General features: G+C 41.4%; 2 protein-coding genes across 9 annotated transcripts in view; one reads left to right on the top strand and one right to left on the bottom strand.

Annotated features, from left to right (window-relative positions):
* The window catches only part of PHEX (phosphate regulating endopeptidase X-linked), a gene marked incomplete at its 5' end in the record, with an annotated part of 103,752 nt that overhangs the window by 38,923 nt on the left and 43,180 nt on the right, over window positions 1-21,649 (top strand). For all 6 annotated transcript variants that reach the window (XM_081859068.1, XM_081859065.1, XM_081859069.1 and 3 more), the window contains 9 exons: window positions 1,613-1,699; window positions 2,242-2,468; window positions 5,113-5,181; window positions 7,454-7,570; window positions 8,715-8,798; window positions 9,117-9,262; window positions 12,387-12,480; window positions 13,278-13,406; window positions 16,238-16,339. In XM_081859068.1, coding sequence (XP_081715194.1) covers window positions 1,613-1,699; window positions 2,242-2,468; window positions 5,113-5,181; window positions 7,454-7,570; window positions 8,715-8,798; window positions 9,117-9,262; window positions 12,387-12,480; window positions 13,278-13,406; window positions 16,238-16,339 — 1,055 coding nt within the window. The remainder of the gene's footprint in view (window positions 1-1,612; window positions 1,700-2,241; window positions 2,469-5,112; window positions 5,182-7,453; window positions 7,571-8,714; window positions 8,799-9,116; window positions 9,263-12,386; window positions 12,481-13,277; window positions 13,407-16,237; window positions 16,340-21,649) is intronic.
* The window catches only part of LOC309340386 (uncharacterized protein), a 280,887-nt gene continuing 271,871 nt past the window's right edge, over window positions 12,634-21,649 (bottom strand). For all 3 annotated transcript variants that reach the window (XR_014155954.1, XR_014155955.1, XM_081859157.1), the window contains one exon: window positions 12,634-12,774. The gene's annotated coding sequence lies outside the window, so the exon portion shown is untranslated. The remainder of the gene's footprint in view (window positions 12,775-21,649) is intronic.

The following is a 21,649-nucleotide window of genomic DNA, read 5'->3' as shown; positions in this document are numbered from 1 at the left end:
TATGGTTAATTACATGAAATCTGATATGCTTCCTTTGGCATTCTATGTCTTGGAAGGAAAAAAAAATGCATTTAGTTCTTTCCCCATCTGTGCTAATTATATATAAATATGACCAATTTCCGCCTCCTTTTGTTTTGTTAGTGGTGTGCACATTCTTAGTGTTGTCACGTGCATGGCTCTATCCCTTATGAACCTCTGTCTAAGAGAATATTTACACAATTAATGTGTAATGCAAACTAACGTTCTTGTTCAAGGCAGGATTTATGTTTGTATTGCAAACGGGATTGACTTTGCTCCATGCAGGACAACTTAGGGCACTTATGAACGGTTTCTGTTTTGTTCGTGAGAATCAATACTGGCATATTAGGGCTGCACAATTAAAGTGGAGGTGGAGTTCTTGAACAATAAACCTACCTCCAAGAAAAAAGAAAAGCAATTTTGGGAGGCTTTTTTTTTTTTTTTTTAAGGAGAGTGACTGGAATTGGGGGATAACCATTGCTTGGCACAACATCATATTATCTCATCATAAGCAAATCTGAATGAATGCTCAATAAAAACAGGTCATCTGGAAGGGACCTCTGTTCCATGAATGTTTCCCTTAGATATTGGTTTGTTTTAATGATTTATAGCAAAGCTTTGGTCTTCTTGTAGCCTGAGATTTATTTGAAACATGGTTTAACCCTGGAACCTGTTCACTGTCTGAGCTTAGCTCTGCACCCTCAGACAGTTCACAGATGAAAGTAGGGATACTCAGTTTTGTGTTCATATAATAGTTTCCCCCTCCCCCATAGTGCTTCATTGCTTGACACCAATTCAGCATGCACTTCACACATTACTCGGCATCTTGTATGTTCATCTGACCATAACACAAACTGTCTGTGTCATTTTAATGGCATATTGTGTTCATGGCTATATAAGAAGAAAAAGCATATGTCTGTTTCTGTATGTTCAGATCCCAACCTGTAACCTTGAAAATAAAAGAGTTACATACTCTAATCCATTTCCAAACAAGGAGCTTGGGGAAATGCCAAGGTTTGAAGAAATACAACAAATAAATAAGATTCTTAGGGGAAACCCAAGTAAAGGCCAATGAGGACGAACGGTGCTCAGTGGCCATGGGATGCTGACTGATTATTGGAAAGGGGGGCGGAATAGAAAATGGGTGAGTTGAATGGAGTGTCCTGGAAATGGGCACAGTTTGTTGGCTTCCTGAACAGTACCACTCCACACTGCAAGATTTTGCTGCAGGTCCTACTTGAATTGAGTATTAAGGAAGAGAGAGCTATTTACTATGTGTCTTTCGCCTGTTATTAAAGCTTCAAAGCCTGCTCCCCTCCTCTAGAGTGAAGGGAAGAAGTTTCAAAACAGAGGTTCTCTGTTCTTTGGAACCCCCAAACTTTTCATCTTAACAATGAAGCACTGTGTATGGGCCTAACATTTCCTGAGCCTCTAGATTCAAGAATGTCAGTCTTCCTAGACTACCAATATTAAATTCTGAAGAATTCAGGTTCATTGTCTAGTGATGTGATGTTCTGACCTATTGTTTGATGTTGGTAAAACTCTAGGATGGTTAAACTTGAAACTAATGTTTTCTCCTCATTTGACTTCACAGCTCTCCTTGAGAAACCTCTTAGCAAAAGGCGAGACAGTGAAGCTGTACAGAAGGCTAAGATTCTTTATTCTTCGTGTATGAATGAGAGTAAGTAACTTTCATTTACAGGGTTACAGGTTAGAGTCTGAATGTACACAAACTGGCAAACACTTTTTATTTTCCATCATTCTATAAATATCAAGCAATGAGCAGCTCTGAAGCATATCTCTGTTTTATGCATATCAGAGCATGCAAAATGTTGCAAAAACAGCATTTTATGACTAGTGCCAGTTATTGCTCTTCTCCCATTAAGTCAGTGCTAAATAATTTGTACTTTTAGAATGCAGTCCTGTACTTAAGTTACACTTACCTAGGAATACGTGAGGCTTACTTCTCAGTAAACATGCCTGAGATTGACTGCACAGTATTCCCTGGTGCATGGGATTTTAACTATCATATATGTTTAATGGGACATTTCTTCTGAATGCATACCCATATGGTGAAATCTGATAGTTATCTAACGTTACTACTACTTAATTTATGTATACACGTCCTGTTGCTTTTCACATATAACAGTATTCCTAATGAGCACTCTTAAAATGGGACTACCTGGAAGTGGTCTTCTGATGGCTTGCTTTTTCCGCTTCCAGATAAGATAGAGAAAGCTGATGCAAAGCCTCTTTTGGGCATGCTGAAACATTCTCCGTTCCGCTGGCCTGTCCTGGAATCGAACATTGGGCCTGATGGATTGTGGTCAGAAAGGAAGTTCAGCATGCTACAGACCCTGGCTACTCTTCGTGGCCAATATAGCAGTTCTGTTTTCATCCGAATGTATGTGTCTTCTGATGATAAGAACTCCAATGAGCACATCATAAAGGTATGGTAGAGGGGCTTGATGGAGGTAGATGCGAGTTTTCACTGGCTCACTAAAAATATCCAGTGTTCCACATTTTAGCCATTATGCTCAGGAATTGCCAACTTTTGCAAATGGGCACGTTTACAAATTGGAGAAACTGTTGTGGGGACACATATGCCTACACACTGCAACCATGCACAAGCGCATCCATGGCAGTTACCGCCACACACTCCACTCATCAGCAATGAGACTTAAAAAAAAAAGTGTTTTCGTTTCACATAAGTGTTATAGGGGTGTGTGAGTGAGATACCTTCCTGGAAGTGCAAGTTAACCTTCCCTCTCCAGCTGCAGTCTTCAGGAAGATCAGCCCCTGGTAACAACTAAGATTGGGGAAAAAATCCAGCCCCCTATAACAGCTAGGATTGACACAGCAGATTTCTTTGAAGCTTAATTATGACAAGAAGTGTTTTTAGTGAGAGCGATCCCTGAAATTTGCTCCTCCTCCAATGTAATTAGGCTTGAAATGAGCCTTGTACTGAGGCTAATATAAGAATTCTTTGAAGTCGAACTGTGCCATGGGGTGGTGTGATTTTGGGGTTCATGTGTGTGTCGTATTTGTAAACTCCCCCCTCCAAACTGCCCAACTCATGCAGATACACTTGAAACGAAAACTTTCAATGAGCTATAATAGAGGGCTCCTTTCTATTTCAGCATAAGAGAGTGGGGAGGGTTTGTCACAACAGGACCCTGTGGGTGCCAGAAAGGATTGCTTACTTGAATTTGGGGGCTGTGTTTGTGGCTGGGTGCAGCCATGGCGGATGGGACTCCCTCCTGTGGCATGAGGGAGTCCGCTGCTATGGACTCTCCTGCAGGCAGTGGGGCCAGTCATGGGGGATTCTAGAGGTGTGGTTTGGGGAGCAGACCAGAGGGCCTCAGTTCTCTTCTGGATTCCCACCCTGCCTCTCCTTTAGTTGAGATTTGGTAGCTGGCCAGGTGCAGGCGGACTAGCTTCTGTGTGCCTTGCTTCAGTCACCATTTTCTGGGCCAGGGAGGGATTTCCCTTTTAGGCCAATTGGACCGCCTGGAGGGCTTTTGCCTGCCTCATAGCAAATGTTACAATCAATCAATCAATCAATCAATCAATCAATCAAGTACCTTTATTGTCATCACAATATAAAATGTTTCAAATAACTGGACAAGGGTGAAGCTATCAAGGGTTATAAGGTCACACTATGGTCGTGTGCATTTGGATATTCTGCTACGCCCTGTCTACTTCCCGAAAGGATAGTGATGTCACAATTTTATGATGGATTAGGCATTGGGATGGAGCCCTAGTCTAAGTGAGTGGTGAGAGCCCGCAACAACTGCAGCAGCAGGGTATCCCTTGAAGAGAGCCTGGAAGATGATGCTCTTGTCTGGTCACCTAGTTTGGAAGTTGATGGGCCATAGCGCTCCTGAATGGTGTTCAAGGCACTTGCCCACAATTGATGCACATCCCAAGGCAACCCTTAATCTTAGTCAATCAGGTTAGTCATCAACCAGCAATGGCTATGCCAGCATCTGTTATCCATAAAGTTGTGGCCTGTTTAATTCCATGCTGCTGTCCTGGGCTTCACTGCATCTGGACCCACAAAAGCATGCGCTATATGGGTGACCCATGTCCTGATTTATAGTTGACTAATTTGTGTCACAGGGAGTGGAAGTTTATGGCACACTTGGAAGCGGCAGCTGGAAGCCCAACCTGTGGCCATCAACACAGGTGCAGGCATATGCCTCTGTGAAGAAAGAAGGTCTTAGGCTGGATCTGGACACAACAAAGAAGTGTTTCAATTAAACACTTAACTGTTTTAAATGTTGTGTGAGAAATTAGGTTGACAAAAATGGAACTCCACACTGCCATCTGGTGTCACAGTGTTAGAATGCACAAAGAACGCATATAAAGTGCTTTTACTTTGCCAATGTAGCTGAGTCCTTAGTTTCTGGACTCATTATGTTTTAATTATGAAATCTTCAAACATGGCGGAAAGAATGCCTTCTTTCACCAGACATGTGAGAAAGTAATTCTATAATACCTTTAAAACCTGCACCAAACTCATAATTACACGCCCTCCAGCTAATTTTGTTGATAGGAGTCATCAGCCTTTTGCCACCATGTTCAACAACATCTCCACAGAACCTGGTCATTAGTATGTATATATGCAAATGACCAAAAGTCAGGGGAATATATGTAACTGTATTCCTTAGGGCATTCTAAGCTCATCTCTAATTTGATTTACAGCAATCTGATTTACAAGAAGAACATGCTTGTATCATAATTAGTTACTGAAGGATCAAATGAATTCCCAGATTAGATATGCCAGGAGACATTTATATCTTGGGGGAAACATTTATTGTAGAATTCCTAAACTCCCCAATGTCATACAGAAGCCAATGTCCCCAAGAAAGCAGATTATAATATTTAAATGTAAACTTAATTGGATGCCTGAATTATTATTTTCTTTTTAAAAATGTGTTCATTGCTTAATGTTAGTAAATCATTTTTTTAAAAGATTGCTTGTGTGTCTTCCTTTTTCTTAATGAAACTATAAATTTGAGATCGAGTAGTATTATGGAAGTGTATTTAATGGGAACTGACGCTGTTGTATTCTTTACATATTTTTAATAGCTAGACCAAGCATCTCTGTCCCTGTCAGCGCGAGAAGACTACCTGGAAAACACCACAGAAGCTAAATCCGTGAGCATTGCTTACTTAAGCGTCTAAATGGAGAACAATTTCTACATTGAGGATTTCTTCTCCTTTGCCACCATATTAATTAATTAATTACTTGTTTAATCCTGTCAACTTCCTGTTTAGAGATTTAAACCTTCTGCAGTAACTGTTTTATTTATTTCCATTTATCTGCTACTATTATCTGCTACTACTTCCATTTATCTGCTACTATGCCATTCGGTAATTGAAATTATCTGAGTGGTCAACAGCAGCAAATTAAAACTGTGAAACACAAAGATTATATATAAAAAAAATCCAAAACATAATCAAAATAACACAATACAGGACTTGAATAAATCCAGCAGCGGAGTATATAAGTGGTGTCATATACATAAGGAACACTCAAACATTTTTTTTAAAAGCCTGGGAAGGTTAAAAGGTTGTTGCCTGCTGGTGGAAGAACCACAGTGTGGGCACCAGGCAAGCTTCTTTGAGAAGAACATTCCAAAACTGAGCTGCCATTACTGAAAATATCCTCTCTTTAGTAGCCACTAGGGATGGGTGACTATGTCAACTTTTGTTTCTCTCAGTTTTGCATTTTTCCCAATCTTCAATTTGCATTTTTTTTTTTTTTTTAGTCTTCATGAAATCTCACCGGCATTTTAATATACACCTTTTTGTTTGTAATTTTTCCTAATATGCAAATTTTCCCAAAGCAGTTTCCCCTAATAGAATGCATTTTGTATGCTGTTTTCAATAATGTGCATTTATGTCACATTTTATGCTGGTATATGCATTTTTTTTGGAGAGAATTTTGCTGGAGAATTGCATTGCAAATTTCAGAAAAATGTGAATTTCAAAGGATGCCTCTTTTGGTTCACATATTGTTTTGGAAATTGCGAACTAGTTCACCTTTAAATTTCTCCCCAATCCCCAATGAGTTCCTGCTGCAGGCTGAATAAAATGTAGATTCACTTTCTCACTGCATACTTCTAGATCTGTGGTTCCCAACACGCCCTACAGGGGGGCAAGCTGATTGTTAAGGGGGAAAATTTGAGAATGAGTTAGACCAAATTAATTACCTTTTAGGCTTCCTCCACGTGAATAGGAGTTCACTTTTTGAATAATAAGAATTATATGTCACGGGGGGGAGGGAGCACCAGGATTTTAGAGATGCTTAGGTGGGACATGGTCAAAAAAAGATTGAGAACCACTGTTCTAGATGGAATAGGGATTTGCACAACATATCCTTTTTTTAACAACAACCACCTACTACTACAAAAGGGATGCGGGTGGCACTGTGGGTTAAACCACAGAGCCTAGGACTTGCTGATCAGAAGGTCGGCAGTTCAAATCCCCGCGACGGGGTGAGCTCTCATTGCTCGGTCCCTGCTCCTGCCAACCTAGCAGTTCAAAAGCACATCAAAGTGCAAGTAGATAAATAGGTACTGCTCTGCCGGGAAGGTAAATGGCGTTTCCGTGCACTGCTCTGGTTCGCCATAAGTGGCTTAGTCATGCTGGCCACATGACCCAGAATCTGTACGCTGTCTCCCTCGGCCAATAAAGCGAGATGAGCGCCGCAACCTCAGAGTCGATCACGACTGGACCTAATGGTCAGGGGTCCCTTTACCTTCAGCTTACCTACTACTACAAGTGGTTGTTTCCAGCTTAACTGTTCTGATACTACAAGGAGTTTTAGCTGCACAGTGGAACTTCCTCATGCTCTCCTCTTACCGTGTCCCCCATCTGTGCCCCATAAACCTTCACTGGAGGGAACAGATTTAGGGGTTGTGTGGGGGGCGCACAGGGAGAGGAGAGGAGAGAGAACCTGGCAATCATTGCTCTAGCAGAACTCTTTAGTTGGATACCACCCACAACATTTTTGCCGTTTGGAAAGTGATGGGGAAATGCATTGAAAGGGACAAACAAATGGCTAATGGGAAGACATGTAAATGCCCTGCAAGCAAATCAGGATGAATTCTGGATGAATTCTCATTGTTGCATAACCACTCCATACACAAATCAGAACAAATGCTCAATAAACACTGGATATAATCTTACATCAGTGCATGTTTCATGCAAGCAAATGAGGATGAATGCTGAATAGATAGAGCATGTTAACTAATATAGAGCACAATAGTATGATTAATATGCAAAGGAAACTGAAAAGGGAAGGTAAGAAAACAATGTACTATTCTTATGCTTCAATAAGGTGTGTGGGGGGGGCATACTTTATTTTGCTGAGGTTAATTCTCTGTTTAGCTGTAATGATAACTAGATTCTTATCACATTATAGTACAGAGAAGCTCTGTTCCAGTTCATGGTGGATACAGCAGTGCTTTTGGGGGCCAATGCTTCACGCGCAGAGTTGGACATGAAGTCTGTGTTGAAACTAGAAGTTAAAATTGCTGAGGTTAGTGCTTTTCTAAATGTGGGTTTAGCTGCATTTGTGGCAACTGGATGTCCAAAGGGGTAGACATGGCTTCACTTCTTCATTCACTTGGTGCTTTCCTGGAGTTCTAATGCAGTGACAAACTGTATCTTTTATTTTTATGTTGTGAACTGCCCTGTGATCTTTGGATGAAGGGCAGTGTATAAATACAGCGGTACCTCGATTTTTGAGCATCTCAGAAGCCGAATGCCAAAAACCTGGAAGTAAATGCTTCCATTTTTCAATGCGCCTCGGAAGTCAAACGGCTTCCACTGCTTGTTTTTCAATTTTCTCCATTGAACTTGCAGCCAGCCCTTTGCAACTCGGTTTTAGAATGTTTTGGAAGTCAAACAGATTATGTTTGAGAACCAAGGTACCACTGTATAATAATAATAATAATAATAATTAATGTGATGAACTGGCAATATATGTCCACAAGTAGGCAACTGTCAGTAGCACATCCAGGAATAAGTTTGATACTCAAAGGATTTCAGGGTTGAACAAGAATATAAATGTAAATGAGCAGGAGCTGTTTACAGCTGCTGCTAAATAACCTCTAGGTTAGATTACTATAATGAGTTATATGTTGCGCTAACACTGAAAACAATTTGGAAACTTCTGGTGGTGCAAAATTCAGCGGCCAGCCTGCTCACCGGGGCAAGACATCTTGAGCATATAATGCCAATCCTGACCTGACTGGCAATTAGTTTCCAGGCCTAATTGCAGTGCTAAATTTGAAGACAGCATCAGTAGTTTACAATAATTTCTTCCTAGTCCACTGGTTAGTTAGTTTTCTAGATTTTCCTGTCTTTCAGATACATTTGATGTAGAGTAGGTATCCACCTGGGATTATGAAACCGAACATCGTTTCATACTGGAAGGGATAGATATTATATGGATAAAGATGAATTTCATTGTGTTACATGGGGGGAAATGTAAAATGTTTATGGAAAAAGAAGATTTTTTGTTAATGAATCATAATAATAGGTTTGCAACTTATTTTATTGAAAACTGAACAGGTAAAATTGCTATTCATACCTTGTCGCACCCAGATTATGTGAGTGTTGGCAAAGTCAGAGTGGATTTGTGGAGGAAAATAATATTTGTTTGCATTTATATTTTGCAGATAATGATTCCTCATGAGAATCGAACCAGTGAATCTATGTACAACAAAATGAACATATCGGAACTCAGCACCCTGATCCCTCAGGTTGGTTGAAGTTAATTGGAAAATGACTATATTAATGCCTGATTGGACTGTGTAATTACCTTTCAAACTGAAAGGTTCTTCAGATGTGCATAAGATGGCAATTTAAATGAAATTAGTTGAAACAGGTGTTCACTATTATTATTTTAAATACAGCTGCATTTTTATTTAAGTTTCAAAATATTTGTGATGTTGTGCAGTGAACTTCAACTTTGAAATTAGGCAAAACTTTTAAGTCGTTCAGCTAATGGTAGGTAATTAACTTATAAGCTTTTGTTGTTGTCTGCAAGAGTCAGGAACTGAACCTTTGCTGTGTTTCAGTTTGACTGGCTGGGATATATCAAGAAGGTGATAGACACCAAGCTTTATCCTGAACTTAAGGACATAGATGCTTCAGAAAATGTCGTTGTTCGTGTGCCCCAGTACTTCAAGGATTTGTTCAGGATACTAGAAAGTGAAAGAAAAAAGTAAGGATTTCTAATTTGCTTTGTGTATGTTTTTTGCTCAGAAACAATCCCTGACTTTTCAGTATAATGTTTAGGATCTTGGCATACTGTGGTTTGTTACCACTTTGTTTTCAAACCACAGGTGGACCCTTTCAATTATTTCTGTCTCTGGGGTTGCTATGAAAACAAAATCATGTGAATGCTGCAGCAAGAGAACTCACTGCTAGCAATTCCAGGTGAATAGATCCCCCCCCCCCAGTGCAAAGCCTTTCTGTGCTTGGGGGAAAATGTGGAAATTGAGGCGATCATTATAGGAATCCTCTTATGACTGGGAAGGCATATCATATTGACTGAACAATTTGTTGCTCTTCAGCCATAAGTCCGGTTTGTTTCGTGAACACTGCAGATACTAATGATAGCAAAGTGAAAAGATGCTGCTCTGAGCCATTGAAACAGAGATGCTCCAAGAGGGTCCTGCTGTTTTCTCAGAAAGGGCCCATGACTTCTGCAGAAGCCATGGGTACTGCATAGTAAAGGTCCATTACCACAACGTGGCAAGTTCTACAGAATTGTGAAAATAATGCTAGTGACTATGGGTTGTCTTCTATGTTATTCAGTGGGGAGAAGAGAAGGAAGCAGGGAAATTACTGAGAGGAAAGGTAAGGGGTGAAAGACACAATAAAAGGAAATATGTCAGTGAGCCCATTTGGAACAGGCTCAGGTGACTTCGCTTGCCTCACTCTTTCTCCCAGAAGCATTCCCAGAACGCAGTTGGTGGTAGATAGTCCTGCTGGGGGGAGCAGGAAAACTTAACTGGAACAGGCTTTGCTGTAAAGTACAGATTTTATTTTATTTTATGATTTGTGTGTGTGTAAAAAAACAAATAGCCAGTGTAGATCTCCTCCCCATATCTGTATCAGTAGTGGGAGTTTTTATCAGCAATGCATATTGCAGGTGTGTGGAGGAAATGATTAAATCCCTTCCATCTCCCTGCTAGAGTCCTGATAGGGTCTCCATACTGGCTATGAGAGAGAGAGAGAGAAAGAGAGAGAAAGAGAGAGAAAGAGAGGGAGGGAGTGCATGCATGCAACCCTGCCACTGACCAAAAAAAGAGTAAAGCAGTACTGCATGTGACTATTGTCATATGTATTTTGGTCCTCAGGTGGTCTTCACCTGCTTGTCCCCTTCTTTTTTTAATTGGTTCATTTTGCTAGCACCCAAAAGGATATAAAATGCATCAGACAGGATATATTCCTCCCCAATAACTAAAATAGTGCAGTTCCTCTGTCCTTGGAATTAGGCCAGTTTGATATCCTGATTATTGATAACTTTCTGAGGCACAGCACAAACACTGACAGCAGGGTCCAGTTTTGATTGGCCCACAATGTTTTTATCGATGAATTGGTTTTATTCATCAAGTAACACTGAAACCCTACATTTTGAAAAGAACGTGATGGTGTGAGGGTTGTGTCCCATTCTGCATAAGCAAGCAAGCATTCTGCTTCCACAACAGGACTTATCCTTCCTATTCTCTCCCTGTGCCCCATGCCCACATTTGTTCTGGAGGATGCCCCAGGTGCACAGGGCAGCTGCACAGGTGAGGAAAGGAGGGCAGATTTGGAGAGGATTTGTTGAACTGATAATACAGAAATTGGAATACAGAAAGGGGAGGTATGAGGAGGTCGGGGAAGTTAGGTATATGAAAATAAGGGATTGAAATTATACTTGTTTGTTTGTTGTCTGTTTTTTGTTTTTATTGGTGTGTTTTCTTTTTGTGTAATATTTGAAAATGTAATAAATATCTTTTTTAAAAAAAGGAAAGGAGGGCAGATTTAAAGGTGCAAGTCTGTTGCACAAGCAAAACAGCAGTGTTATAATACTACACATAACCAGTTATAATATTTATCTCAGCAACATTCACTTTTGTGTTCTGTTGAATCAATCAAAATAGTGTCAGAGTGCTTAAAAAAAAATAGGGAGATACGTTATTGGCTGTCTTTAATTAGGTAGAAAAGTCTAGCACTGCCAAAATGCTCTGAGGTGGTGGCAGTGGGGGTGAAGTGCCATATTACTGCTAGCTCTGACTCTGAAAAATGTGTTTTTAATGTCTTTGAGCATTAGTATTAAGAGATCCAGCCATGCAGAAGCCTCAGGTGTATAACACTGGATTACAGAAGTATTATCACATTCTATATCCGAAAATGCTGAATAAGGCACAATGTACCATGGTGCTTAATTTCTAAAAGCGGCAGGCACAGGCCTTACAACCTTGTCACCTGGAACCTCTGCCCTCTAATCCTGAATGAATGTGGGCTGATAAGTGGGGTGAATTTATCTATATAGGCTCAAAGACACTCCCTTTTTAAAAAAAAAAATCAATTGATACGTTTTCAGAACTAAAGTTTGATTTCTGGGCTAACCCCTGCTATGTTCCACTTCCAATTAAGCCAATAAATACCATGTTTACTTCTCTGTAGTAGGAAGCCTATTCATTTAGTTTATATGGTTGCACCTGCCATCTGAATTGCCCTGCAAGTGTTTCATTATTACTGTGTGAGTAGGATGTGTGAGATATTTGGTGATGTATTGTTGATGGTTTGGTAAGGATCACCAGATATCACGACATGTTGTGGCCAACTAACTTGTACTCAGAATAGACCCGCTGAAATGAATGAACATGACAAACTTATTTCAATGGATCTACTCTGATTACAAGTTGCAATACATCCCATTACATTTAATTAAGGCAAACTTTCCTATAGATTTTGTAGCTAGATTGTTTCTGCTTTATTAGTTCGTGAGTACTTGGTGTGTGTGGGGAGAACACCCATTCTTTGCACAGGAGCACTAACGCCAAATTCCATCTCAGGAGGCAAAACTGTTGAAATATGCTCCAAATGGAAGATCCACCATCATTCACACACCAAATGGCTGTTATCATGCAACCGCTTCTGTCTAACAGGTTTTTGTGAATTTGGTCATTGCTCATTAATTTTCAAGGTGAAGCTGCTACCATTGCAGGTAGTGCACTGATCTGAGGAGGGGTGGTGGAATCTAGTCACATATTTATTTATAGTCTCAGACAGCTGTACATTACAACACATGGGTCTAACTGTCTGACATAAAGATGTGTCTGCTTTGACAGGACTATTGCCAACTATCTGGTATGGAGAATGGTTTATTCGAGAATATTTAACCTCAGCCGACGCTTTCAGTATAGGTGGTTGGAGTTTTCAAGGGTAAGTGAGAGATTTTGATATCAATATGCCCTGTGTGCCTATGAAGCTTATGAAGACAGCAGTTGATAGATGGATCCTGTGAGTCCCTCTGCTTCCAGCTAGCAAGCTTGAATTCAATGCATTTAAAGAAGTTGGAGAACATTACCTAACCTCTCTCAGGACATCAGGACTCTAGTCTGGGCACAGAGATGAATGAAAAATTCACAGGTTATCTTTTTTATACATCCAAGTCTTTCTCCCTTTTATTGCAGCATCATGTTTCTGTGTTATGCAGTGATTTTCCTTCTTTAACGGCTGGAATTTGAAGCAGAGATAAAGGATGACATCATTGCTTGGGACTCTGTAATGAACTGAATAGAACTGAGAATTTGCAAACTGTAGAGCTAGCAGTACCATTCCTAACTTAAGATATTCTAAGGCTTTCCACATTTACCATTTATAGTGACATAGTTGTTGTTTGCTCCAGTGAAACGGTAGCTGATTGTCTGTACCTTTGTTCACACGTTGCTGTTATTAGAGAGTGAGTTTTCCTTTCCACACTAATAGTGAGTGGTACCCAAATTGAGAAAAAGTTCCACAGCTGTATCAAACCCCTAATGTATCCTAGTGTTCCTCCACCCAGTCAATGTTGGAGTTATGAGCATATGCATGGGGACAACCCTTTTGTGGCTGTTCAATGCCTAGAATTCCAGAACACTGCTCTTGTGGGAGTACAGGAGAGTAGAAGAGGAAATACATGTCTGCCTGATTTGTGGCAAATCTGGTTATAGTCATGGAATGTTGTTTGGTCAAAACAGGTAATCCAGGGGACAACCTCCTTACTGCCTCAGTGGGATAAATGTGTAAACTTCGTGGAAAGTGCTCTCCCTTATGTTGCTGGAAGAATGTTTGTAGATCTGCACTTCCAAGAAGACAAGAGGGATATGGTAGGTGCATTTTTGTGTCTTTGAAATTGTGCTGCTGCCTTCTACATTTTCTGCCCTCACCTCCTCCTCCCTCTGTCATTATCATCACCACCACCACCACCACCACCTCCTCCTCCGTCCCTCACCCCTTCCTCATCCTCCACTGCATCCTCTTATACATTCTTTCTCCCCTTATCATTGATGTCACCTGCTCCCTGACGTCCTCGTCACAGCAGGACCACCCTTCCTCAGAGCAAAGCATTGTGGGTGATGCGGCCCAGAGATCACTTGTGCCATTACCACTTTGATGTGATGGTGGCACTGGAAACTACCTTAATCTGACCACTGGTGCTTTGTGGCCCCTTCTCCACTGCAGCTTTAACCATTGTGTAGTATTTCATAGGTTGTCTTTAGGGCTATTTGTTACTATCATGTTTTTCCCCAGAATAGCTGGAAAGATCAAATGACAAATGAGACATTTTAGTAACTGAGAAATGCCATGATCTTACATAAGTATGCACAGAATTGTAGAATGCTATCCTGTGAAAATTTACTTGAATAAATCTCACTGATATCATTGGGGCGTATTCTTGAGGATGGATGGGGACTGGGTCATAGACTAGTTGCCAGGTTGATCTCTCTTTTTAAAAAGATGGCATCTTCTATTTTCTTCAGTCTGCCTTTCCTTTTCCTGTGTTTCAGCTATCTAGATGACACCAAACCATCCCCCCTCTTAGTTTGTAGAAGGTCCATGCTGAATAAATAATGAATTATGGGAAGCGTGGTATTTTTGTATTTAGTCACTGATGAGCTCATGCCCTGGATGTTTTCTTGTCTCCCTCCTTTTATCAAAGAGATATTATTTGTGTCTAAATATAGCACTGTTTTTGACCTACAGTCTAGGCAGCATTTCGTACGGCTACGCCTGAACAATTTTGATAACAACTCTGATGGTATGAATAGATTTCTCCTCCCACCCCTACTGCTACAGCTGGTGCATAAAAACCAGAATATACACCAGGGTCCAATTGTAGAGCTAGAATATGAACTGCCAACCTCCAAGTACAGGGAGTTCACCTCATTAGTGCACTAAGTTAATTGAAACAGTGCTCTGCCATCAATATCTCCAAGTTACCTTATTCCCTGGGATGCAGTTTACTCCCGACTGTTGAATGCTTGGTCATATTTAATGCCAGGGCTGTACTGGCTTCCATATTGTATAAAAATGATGTGATATTTAAAGGCTAGTAATGAATCATGAAAATGAGATGCTACAATCCCCTTCGGTTGTTTAGATAAGGACATTATTTTCCCCCACTTAGGTCAATCTCCAAACTTTCAATCAGGGAGGTGATTCACCTGACATTACTGGCACTTCCACACAGCATTTTGTTATGGAATTGGTGCCATTCATGCCTGGAAGCTTCCGCATGACACTGTCCTCATCAAAATGCCATCCCACGAGATTTTCCCATTGAATCTGGATTTATCCTTTTTGTGGAAAGTCCAATGAGTAAAAAAATGTGGAAATGGTAAATCCAGAATGGATGAGGAAAACAATGGGATGGCATTTGCTATGCTGTCGTGAAACATGGAGGCTCCACTTCAGCCATCCTGGCTAATTTGACCTATGGACAGATTTCTCATCTTTCCTGAATTGCTTCTGAATATCAGTTTCTGGAGAGTGCTCCTGTTCTTGAATCTTGGTTGCTGGTTTCCCTCGGCTGCTGTGAGAACACAGTGCGGGCCTAGATGGGCCATTGGCCTCATCCAGCATACTCATCTTACATTCTTATGATGCTGCATGTATGCTGCAGAAAATGTAACCAAGTGCACAGAAAAACGTTGCATGGAAGTGTCTTTATTACACTGCTATGTATTCATATTATATTTAGGTTACAGTCAGCCACTGATGCTCTTGTACAATTTCCTTGGGCCCATATATATTGTCACATATCAGCTCTGCTCTATCCAGTAAATTTTTTTAAAATAATATTTTCATAACCATGTTCTTCCAGTTCTTAAACACCTGAAGAGTAGTCTTGGAGTTAAAGGGTAGAAAATACTGTAATTTTTTCGCTCTATAGGACGCACCTGACCATAGGACGCACCTTGTTTTAGAGGGGGAGAACAAGAAAAACAAATTCTCCCCATCTCTGCTCAGCGCCCCTTCAGCGAAGCGGCAGGAGAAACGGAGCCCCTTCCATTTCTCCTCCCGCTTCGCTGAAAGGGCGCTGCGCAGCTCTCCCTCTCTGTTGAAGCCGGGAGAGTCTTGCTCTCCCAGCTTCAGCAAAAGGAACCTGAAGCCTCCGGAGTGCAGCAGGAGGAGAAATGGAAGGGGCTCCGGAGGCTTCAGACGGCTAGCCTTGAAGCCTGGAGAGTGACTGACCCCTCTCGCTCTCCAGGCTTCAGCGAAAGCAACGCGCAGCCTCCGGAGCGCAGAGGGAGCGCTCCCTCTGCGCTTTGGAGGCTTCGCGTTGCTATCACTGAAGCCAAGGAGCCCTTAATTTTTGGAGGGGAAAAAGTGCGTCCTATAGAGCAAATAATACAGTAAATGGAAGGGAAACTTTGCTATGGATTCTAATGTTTATACTTTCATAGGCACCAATTCCACACTAATTTAGTACAATTAGTGACATCTAGCTGGGGACCAGATGAGCACTGTAGATGAGCATTTTGATTTGCAGATGTGAACACACATCCAGATGTGTACATCTGTTTTGGCTACACACACACACACACACACACACACACACGGCTGCTTCTGCATGCAGAGCCCCTTCACTGAATTGGACAGAAAGTCTTCAGAGCATTTCACATTTCTTAAGTAATTATGGTAATATTTGTTGCAGATGGCAGAATTGACTGAAGGGATTCGTTGGGCCTTTATGGACATGCTGGAGAATGAAAACACCTGGATGGATTTGGGAACAAAGAGAAAAGCGATTGAAAAGGTAAAGGCATTTAAATACATTCAATTTTTGGATGAATGGGATTATTCATCAGCAATCTGTTTGAAAAAATGTCGTACGTGTGTATATTTGCTATAAAATTCTGTGTACCCCGTTAACTTTATCAAGTATCTTGTTTAATCTTCGTTGTTACTTGCTTCAGTGATTTTTAGACTCTTGGTCTTGCACATAAACAAGCTAATAAATTATGTGGGAAATATGTTATTGCCAGAAAATCAGCTAGTTCTCCTACTACATTATTCAAGTCCTGGAACTGAGATTGAAATCACTAGATTGCCCCTTTATGATGCTTCTGTGATCCTGAAGGCTTACAAGTTGTTGATACATGGGGACATGAGGAAGATGTATCTAAAATGTGCTAAACATGTTTTGATGGGCTTTTTTAAAAGGGTTGCACTTCTGATATTTCACTGGGGTTCACATTTTCAGTACTGATGCAGGTTATTCAGTAAACATTCTGGAATATAGCTATAATGACTGCATTCAGTTAAAGGAGAATACATAGCATCTTCTAGGTTCTGATATTAAGAAGTTGCCCTTATATTTAGGAGAGTCGTCTCCACAAGGGGAGATGCCACCCCAAAATAGTATTCATTATGAGGCCCACAGTCTATTTTCAGTCAGAAATCATATTGTGATGGAACATAAACATTTGCGGCACAATCCTGTGTACATGTCCACTCAGAAATAAGTCTCAGCGGATTCAGTTCCCAGTGATTTCCCAGTTCCCAGTGAATTCAATAGGACTTAATAACCAAATAAACATGATAGGATTGCATGAAAATATAAAAACAGTACACACGACGAGAACTTCTCTTGGCTTTCTCTCTTGTGGTGTTTCAGTCTTTCTTAAAGACTTTGTTACGCTGCCAAAATTTTTACTGATCAACTTCTGGTTTGTAGAAATGGGGCGTGCTGAATGGGATTGTGACCTTTTTCCAGTGCACGGCTGGTTCATTTTGTTATATATGAAGAGAAAAATAAGATATGTTTCTTCTTCTTTTCATTACTTCTGTTCAAAACTAAACAAGAGGATTTGTGGGTCTTACTCATTCACATATTACTGTACAGGTCAGAAAGCAGAAAGCAGAAAAGGCAAGTGATTCTGTAATTCAAGGGCAGGGAAACTTTTCAATCTTAAGGGCAGCATTTCCTTCTGAGTAACCATTTGTGCAAAAGAAGTTGGAGCAATGTATGTAAATTTTACCTTTGTACACTAGCCTAGTTTCTGTACACACTCTCACACCCCTCTCAATCTTGTGTCCAGGGAAGCAAGAGCCATTATCTGATCTCAAGGACACATTCCAGCCAGGGGGGAAAAGGAAAGTGTGAGGAAGGCTTGTGGCATGACTTGAGGGTGTGGTCTGGAAAGAGTCCCAGATAGTCCCAGACAGAGAGAGCTAGAGGGCTGCATTTGGACCTGCCATTTCCCACCCCTGCTGTAATCCTATATCTGCTTACCTGGGAAGAAAGCCCCATGAATTCCATGGGAATTGCTTATGGAAAGATATATAGACTTGCGCTGCAACTCATGTTTCTCCTTTTGCTTCTTGTAGGAACAAATGGAGACCTGGCTTGTCAGGGGTGAAAGGGATTAGCTTTTATATGAGGAAGTGGCATTCGAAATATGTGTTTTTTTCCAACTGCAACCCAGAAGTACCGTATTTTTCGCTCTATAAGACGCATCAGACCATAAGACGCACCTAGTTTTTGGAGGAGGAAAACAAGAAAAAAAATATTCTGAATCTCAGAAGCCAGAACAGCAAGAGGGATCGCTGCGCAGTGAAAGTAGCGATCCCTCTTGCTGTTCTGGCTTCTGGGATAGCTGCGCAGCCTGCATTAGCTCCAGAAGACACACACACATTTCGCCTTACTTTTTAGGAGGGAAAAAGTGAGTCTTATAGAGCAAAAAATACGGAAACTCTTACAATGTACTGTCTCTCACATGCTTAAATTAGCTCTGAGTCACAATATTTTCAAAGCTTTGTGTGATAGTAGAAAACCAAAGGAATGTGGCTTGTTCACAGGTGCTCAAGCATTCTTGGAACCATTCTGTTGCAATCCTCCATTTTAAACTCCCAGGGGAGAAGCTCATCCAAATGCCAAGTGGCACACAGAATGACACTTTTGAAAAATACATGAGTACACAGAGGCAGAGGGGAAGAAATGGCCTCTTCGCCTTATTTGTCGAAGTGATTGGGTAGCATCTTATTGGCAAATGCCCTCTGTAAAGGGGTCTTGTGTGCAAGCTGCAGCTGAGTCATTTTCCATGCTGTGCTCAGATGAAAAGAGTAGGAATTTGATTGCCCCCCCTCCCCATTCAAAAACTAAAGTCCAAAACCTTTAGATTTAAATAGTGCATTGCTTTCAAGAATCAATTCAAAAATGAGAGAATTGAAACATCCTACACATTCTGAAAAAAACCCAGTAACAGGGTATGTTTTACAATAGCAGTTGGTCATATTCATATTTTATACGGCTGCAAAATAAAAGACTGAAAACCGTGTCAGGGACACCAGCTGGATGTGAATTGCAACCTTGCTTAAAGGAAATGTCAGGCTTGGACCTCAGAAACATGGGAAATGCATGAAGTGCAAGATTTGGGTTGGACTGAAGACAAAGGATGCAGCTCTCAGCTGTCTTACATAATCTCTTGTCTTCTCCTTCTTGACATATTTGAATTGTTGCGTATCCACAAATCAAGGTGCACACAAAGCTATAAAAAGCAGCATTGCCTGATAATAACTTTTTTGGTGAAATGTTTGGTGCAAGGATGTGACCCAATGAGATACCTGTCGGGTGAAAATTTCAGCAGTGAGGGATGTCTGTGTCAGAAATGTTTTTTAAGAGCTGAACTCAATGCTACATTTGCCTTTGGAATGCCACTGAGCATGGGCTCTCTATGGTGAGTTCTCCTGCTCCTCAGGGTAACATTTAAAAGCGCTTGCCACATGACTTGGCTCCCTCAAGTAGCAAGTAACTCTCTGCATATTTGTTGCTGTAATGTGGATTGGGTTGATAGGTCTTTATGGAGCTGTCACATACTGGGAAATGTTACTGTGAGGAAAGTAGGAAATGCTGCAGTTTTTAAGGTATAGGGTGATCTTATTATGAGAGTCATTTAAAACTTTCTAGAAGGCCTCATTATACCTGGCTGCCAGATGGCCTGTTAAAGGCAATAACATTAAATGAAACTCAATTTCCTTACTGATGCCTTATTGCTGTGCATGTCATCTGCTGCCCCGAGTCAAGCTTGTAAACTTCCTCAGCAGGGGTAGCTACAGTTTTAAGAAGGACCCACAGCAGGATTGTCACCTGAGGGGGCTCTTCTTGCATTGGGGATCTCCAGCTGTCACCCTGGCCATTGGGCTTTATTGGCATTTTTTGAGCTTCCCTCTGGGCCATTGGTGAGGGCCAGCCAAGCCAACTACTAGCACACCCCTGAATATTTTGTGTTTTCGTTGGGTGTGTTTGAATAATTTGATCTTCTTTCTGGGGAGAGAAAGGTGCTACATTCATAGGAGCAGAAGAAGCTGTCATATACAGTGCCAGACCATTGGTCCATCTAGCTCAGGGGTAGGCAACCTAATGCCTGGGGGCCGGATGCGGCCCAATCGCCTTCTCAATCTGGCCCGTGGATGGTCCGAGAATCAGTGTGTTTTTACATGAGTAGAATGTGTCTGGGTTATTTGTGGGGCATAGGAATTTGTTATTTTTTTCTCTCCAAAATATAGTCCGGCCTATCACATGGTCTTTGGGATGCGGGTGGCTATGTGGGTTAAACCACAGAGCCTAGGACTTGCCGATCAGAAGGTCGGCGGTTCGAATGGCCGTGACAGGGTGAGCTCCCATTGCTCAGTCCCTGCTCCTGCCAACCTAGCAGTTTGAAAGCACGTCAAAGTGCAAGTAGATAAATAGGTACCGCTCCGGCGGGAAGGCAAACTGCGTTTCCGTGCGCTGCTCTGGTTCACCAGAAGCGGCTTAGTCATGCTGGCCACATGATCCAGAAGCTGTACGCCGGCTCCCTAGGTCAATAAAGCGAGATGAGCACCGCAACCCCAGAGTCGGTCACGACTGGACCTAATGGTCAGGGGTCCCTTTACCTTTACCTTACCACATGGTCTGGACCAGCCCACGGCTGAAAAAGGTTGCTGACCCCTAATCTAGCTCAGTATTGTTTACACTGAATGGTAAAGAATGGCAGTGGTACACCTGCATCAGCCTTCATCTGCCCCATCTGCAACAAAACATGTCTCTCCCGTATCAGTCTCCACAGCCACAGCAGGTGCTGCAACCTTCCCAAAGGCGCACCCCTCTTTTGTCTCCTAAGACGGACAGATACCAACAACAGTAAAATGGTAGTGGCTCTCTGGGGTTGTGGGCACAGATTGCATGGAATTCTAAATTGCCTGGGGAAGGGCCATGTGTACAACAGGCTCCTCACTTTTAACTTACTCTCCCAAAGGGTGGGTCTTTATGGGCAGGACCAGCATGCATGTGGTGGCAAAGGTGGAGCCAGTGATTGAGTTTCCCCCTCAAACGATAGCCATTGCACAAAAGGAGATTGTCTGTAAAGGGCTTTGATCTTTGGGAATTCCATTATGAATGGACTTAATCTGCACTCCCAGGACTAAGGTGAATGTTGTAACTTACTTATGTGTTGGTTTTTTCACACCCCAAATGTTCCTGTTCTGGGTACAAAAAGCATATCAACATACTTTTTTTTTTTTAGAATGAGTGCACTGAGGGAAAACAGAATAGCATTTAAATGCAAATTGTATCATGGGTTTATTTTTTGAACCACAGATTAATGTGCAAATGAGATAAAATATCCTTATGCGTGAGGACCATGAAGAAATGGCATGGATCATATGAACAGCCTGATCTGACCCTCCCTGTGTGAAAGCCAAGGTGGTTACTGTGTTTCCTTCTCCTTTGTTGAAAAGAAAGGCTAATGAAATCTATAGCATAGGACTTCGATTGACTTGGCACTGCTGAATGTTGCTTAAAGGAATAACAAATATTTAGTACACTGTTAGGAACACCTACAGTAGCAATATATTTCTATGCACAATTTGATCCAGTTAAACAGATTCCAAATGCTCTTGTATTCTTTTCTCTTTTTTTGAGTCAGAGTGCAGTTCATGCACAATTCTCTGGATGGAGCTCAAGGTGCTTCCATAGAGACTGTAGACAGCTCAATAATCAGTGGTCACCACTATGCTCCTCTCCAATGTGTTTCACATTAATTTAAGGAAGATTTTAAATTAACAATCCATATTACTCCTTTCC

The sequence above is a fragment of the Podarcis erhardii genome (genome assembly GCF_964252035.2).
Source record: "Podarcis erhardii genome assembly, chromosome: 4".
Classification (NCBI taxonomy): domain Eukaryota; kingdom Metazoa; phylum Chordata; class Lepidosauria; order Squamata; family Lacertidae; genus Podarcis; species Podarcis erhardii.
This window is presented reverse-complemented; position numbering and strand designations above follow the sequence as displayed.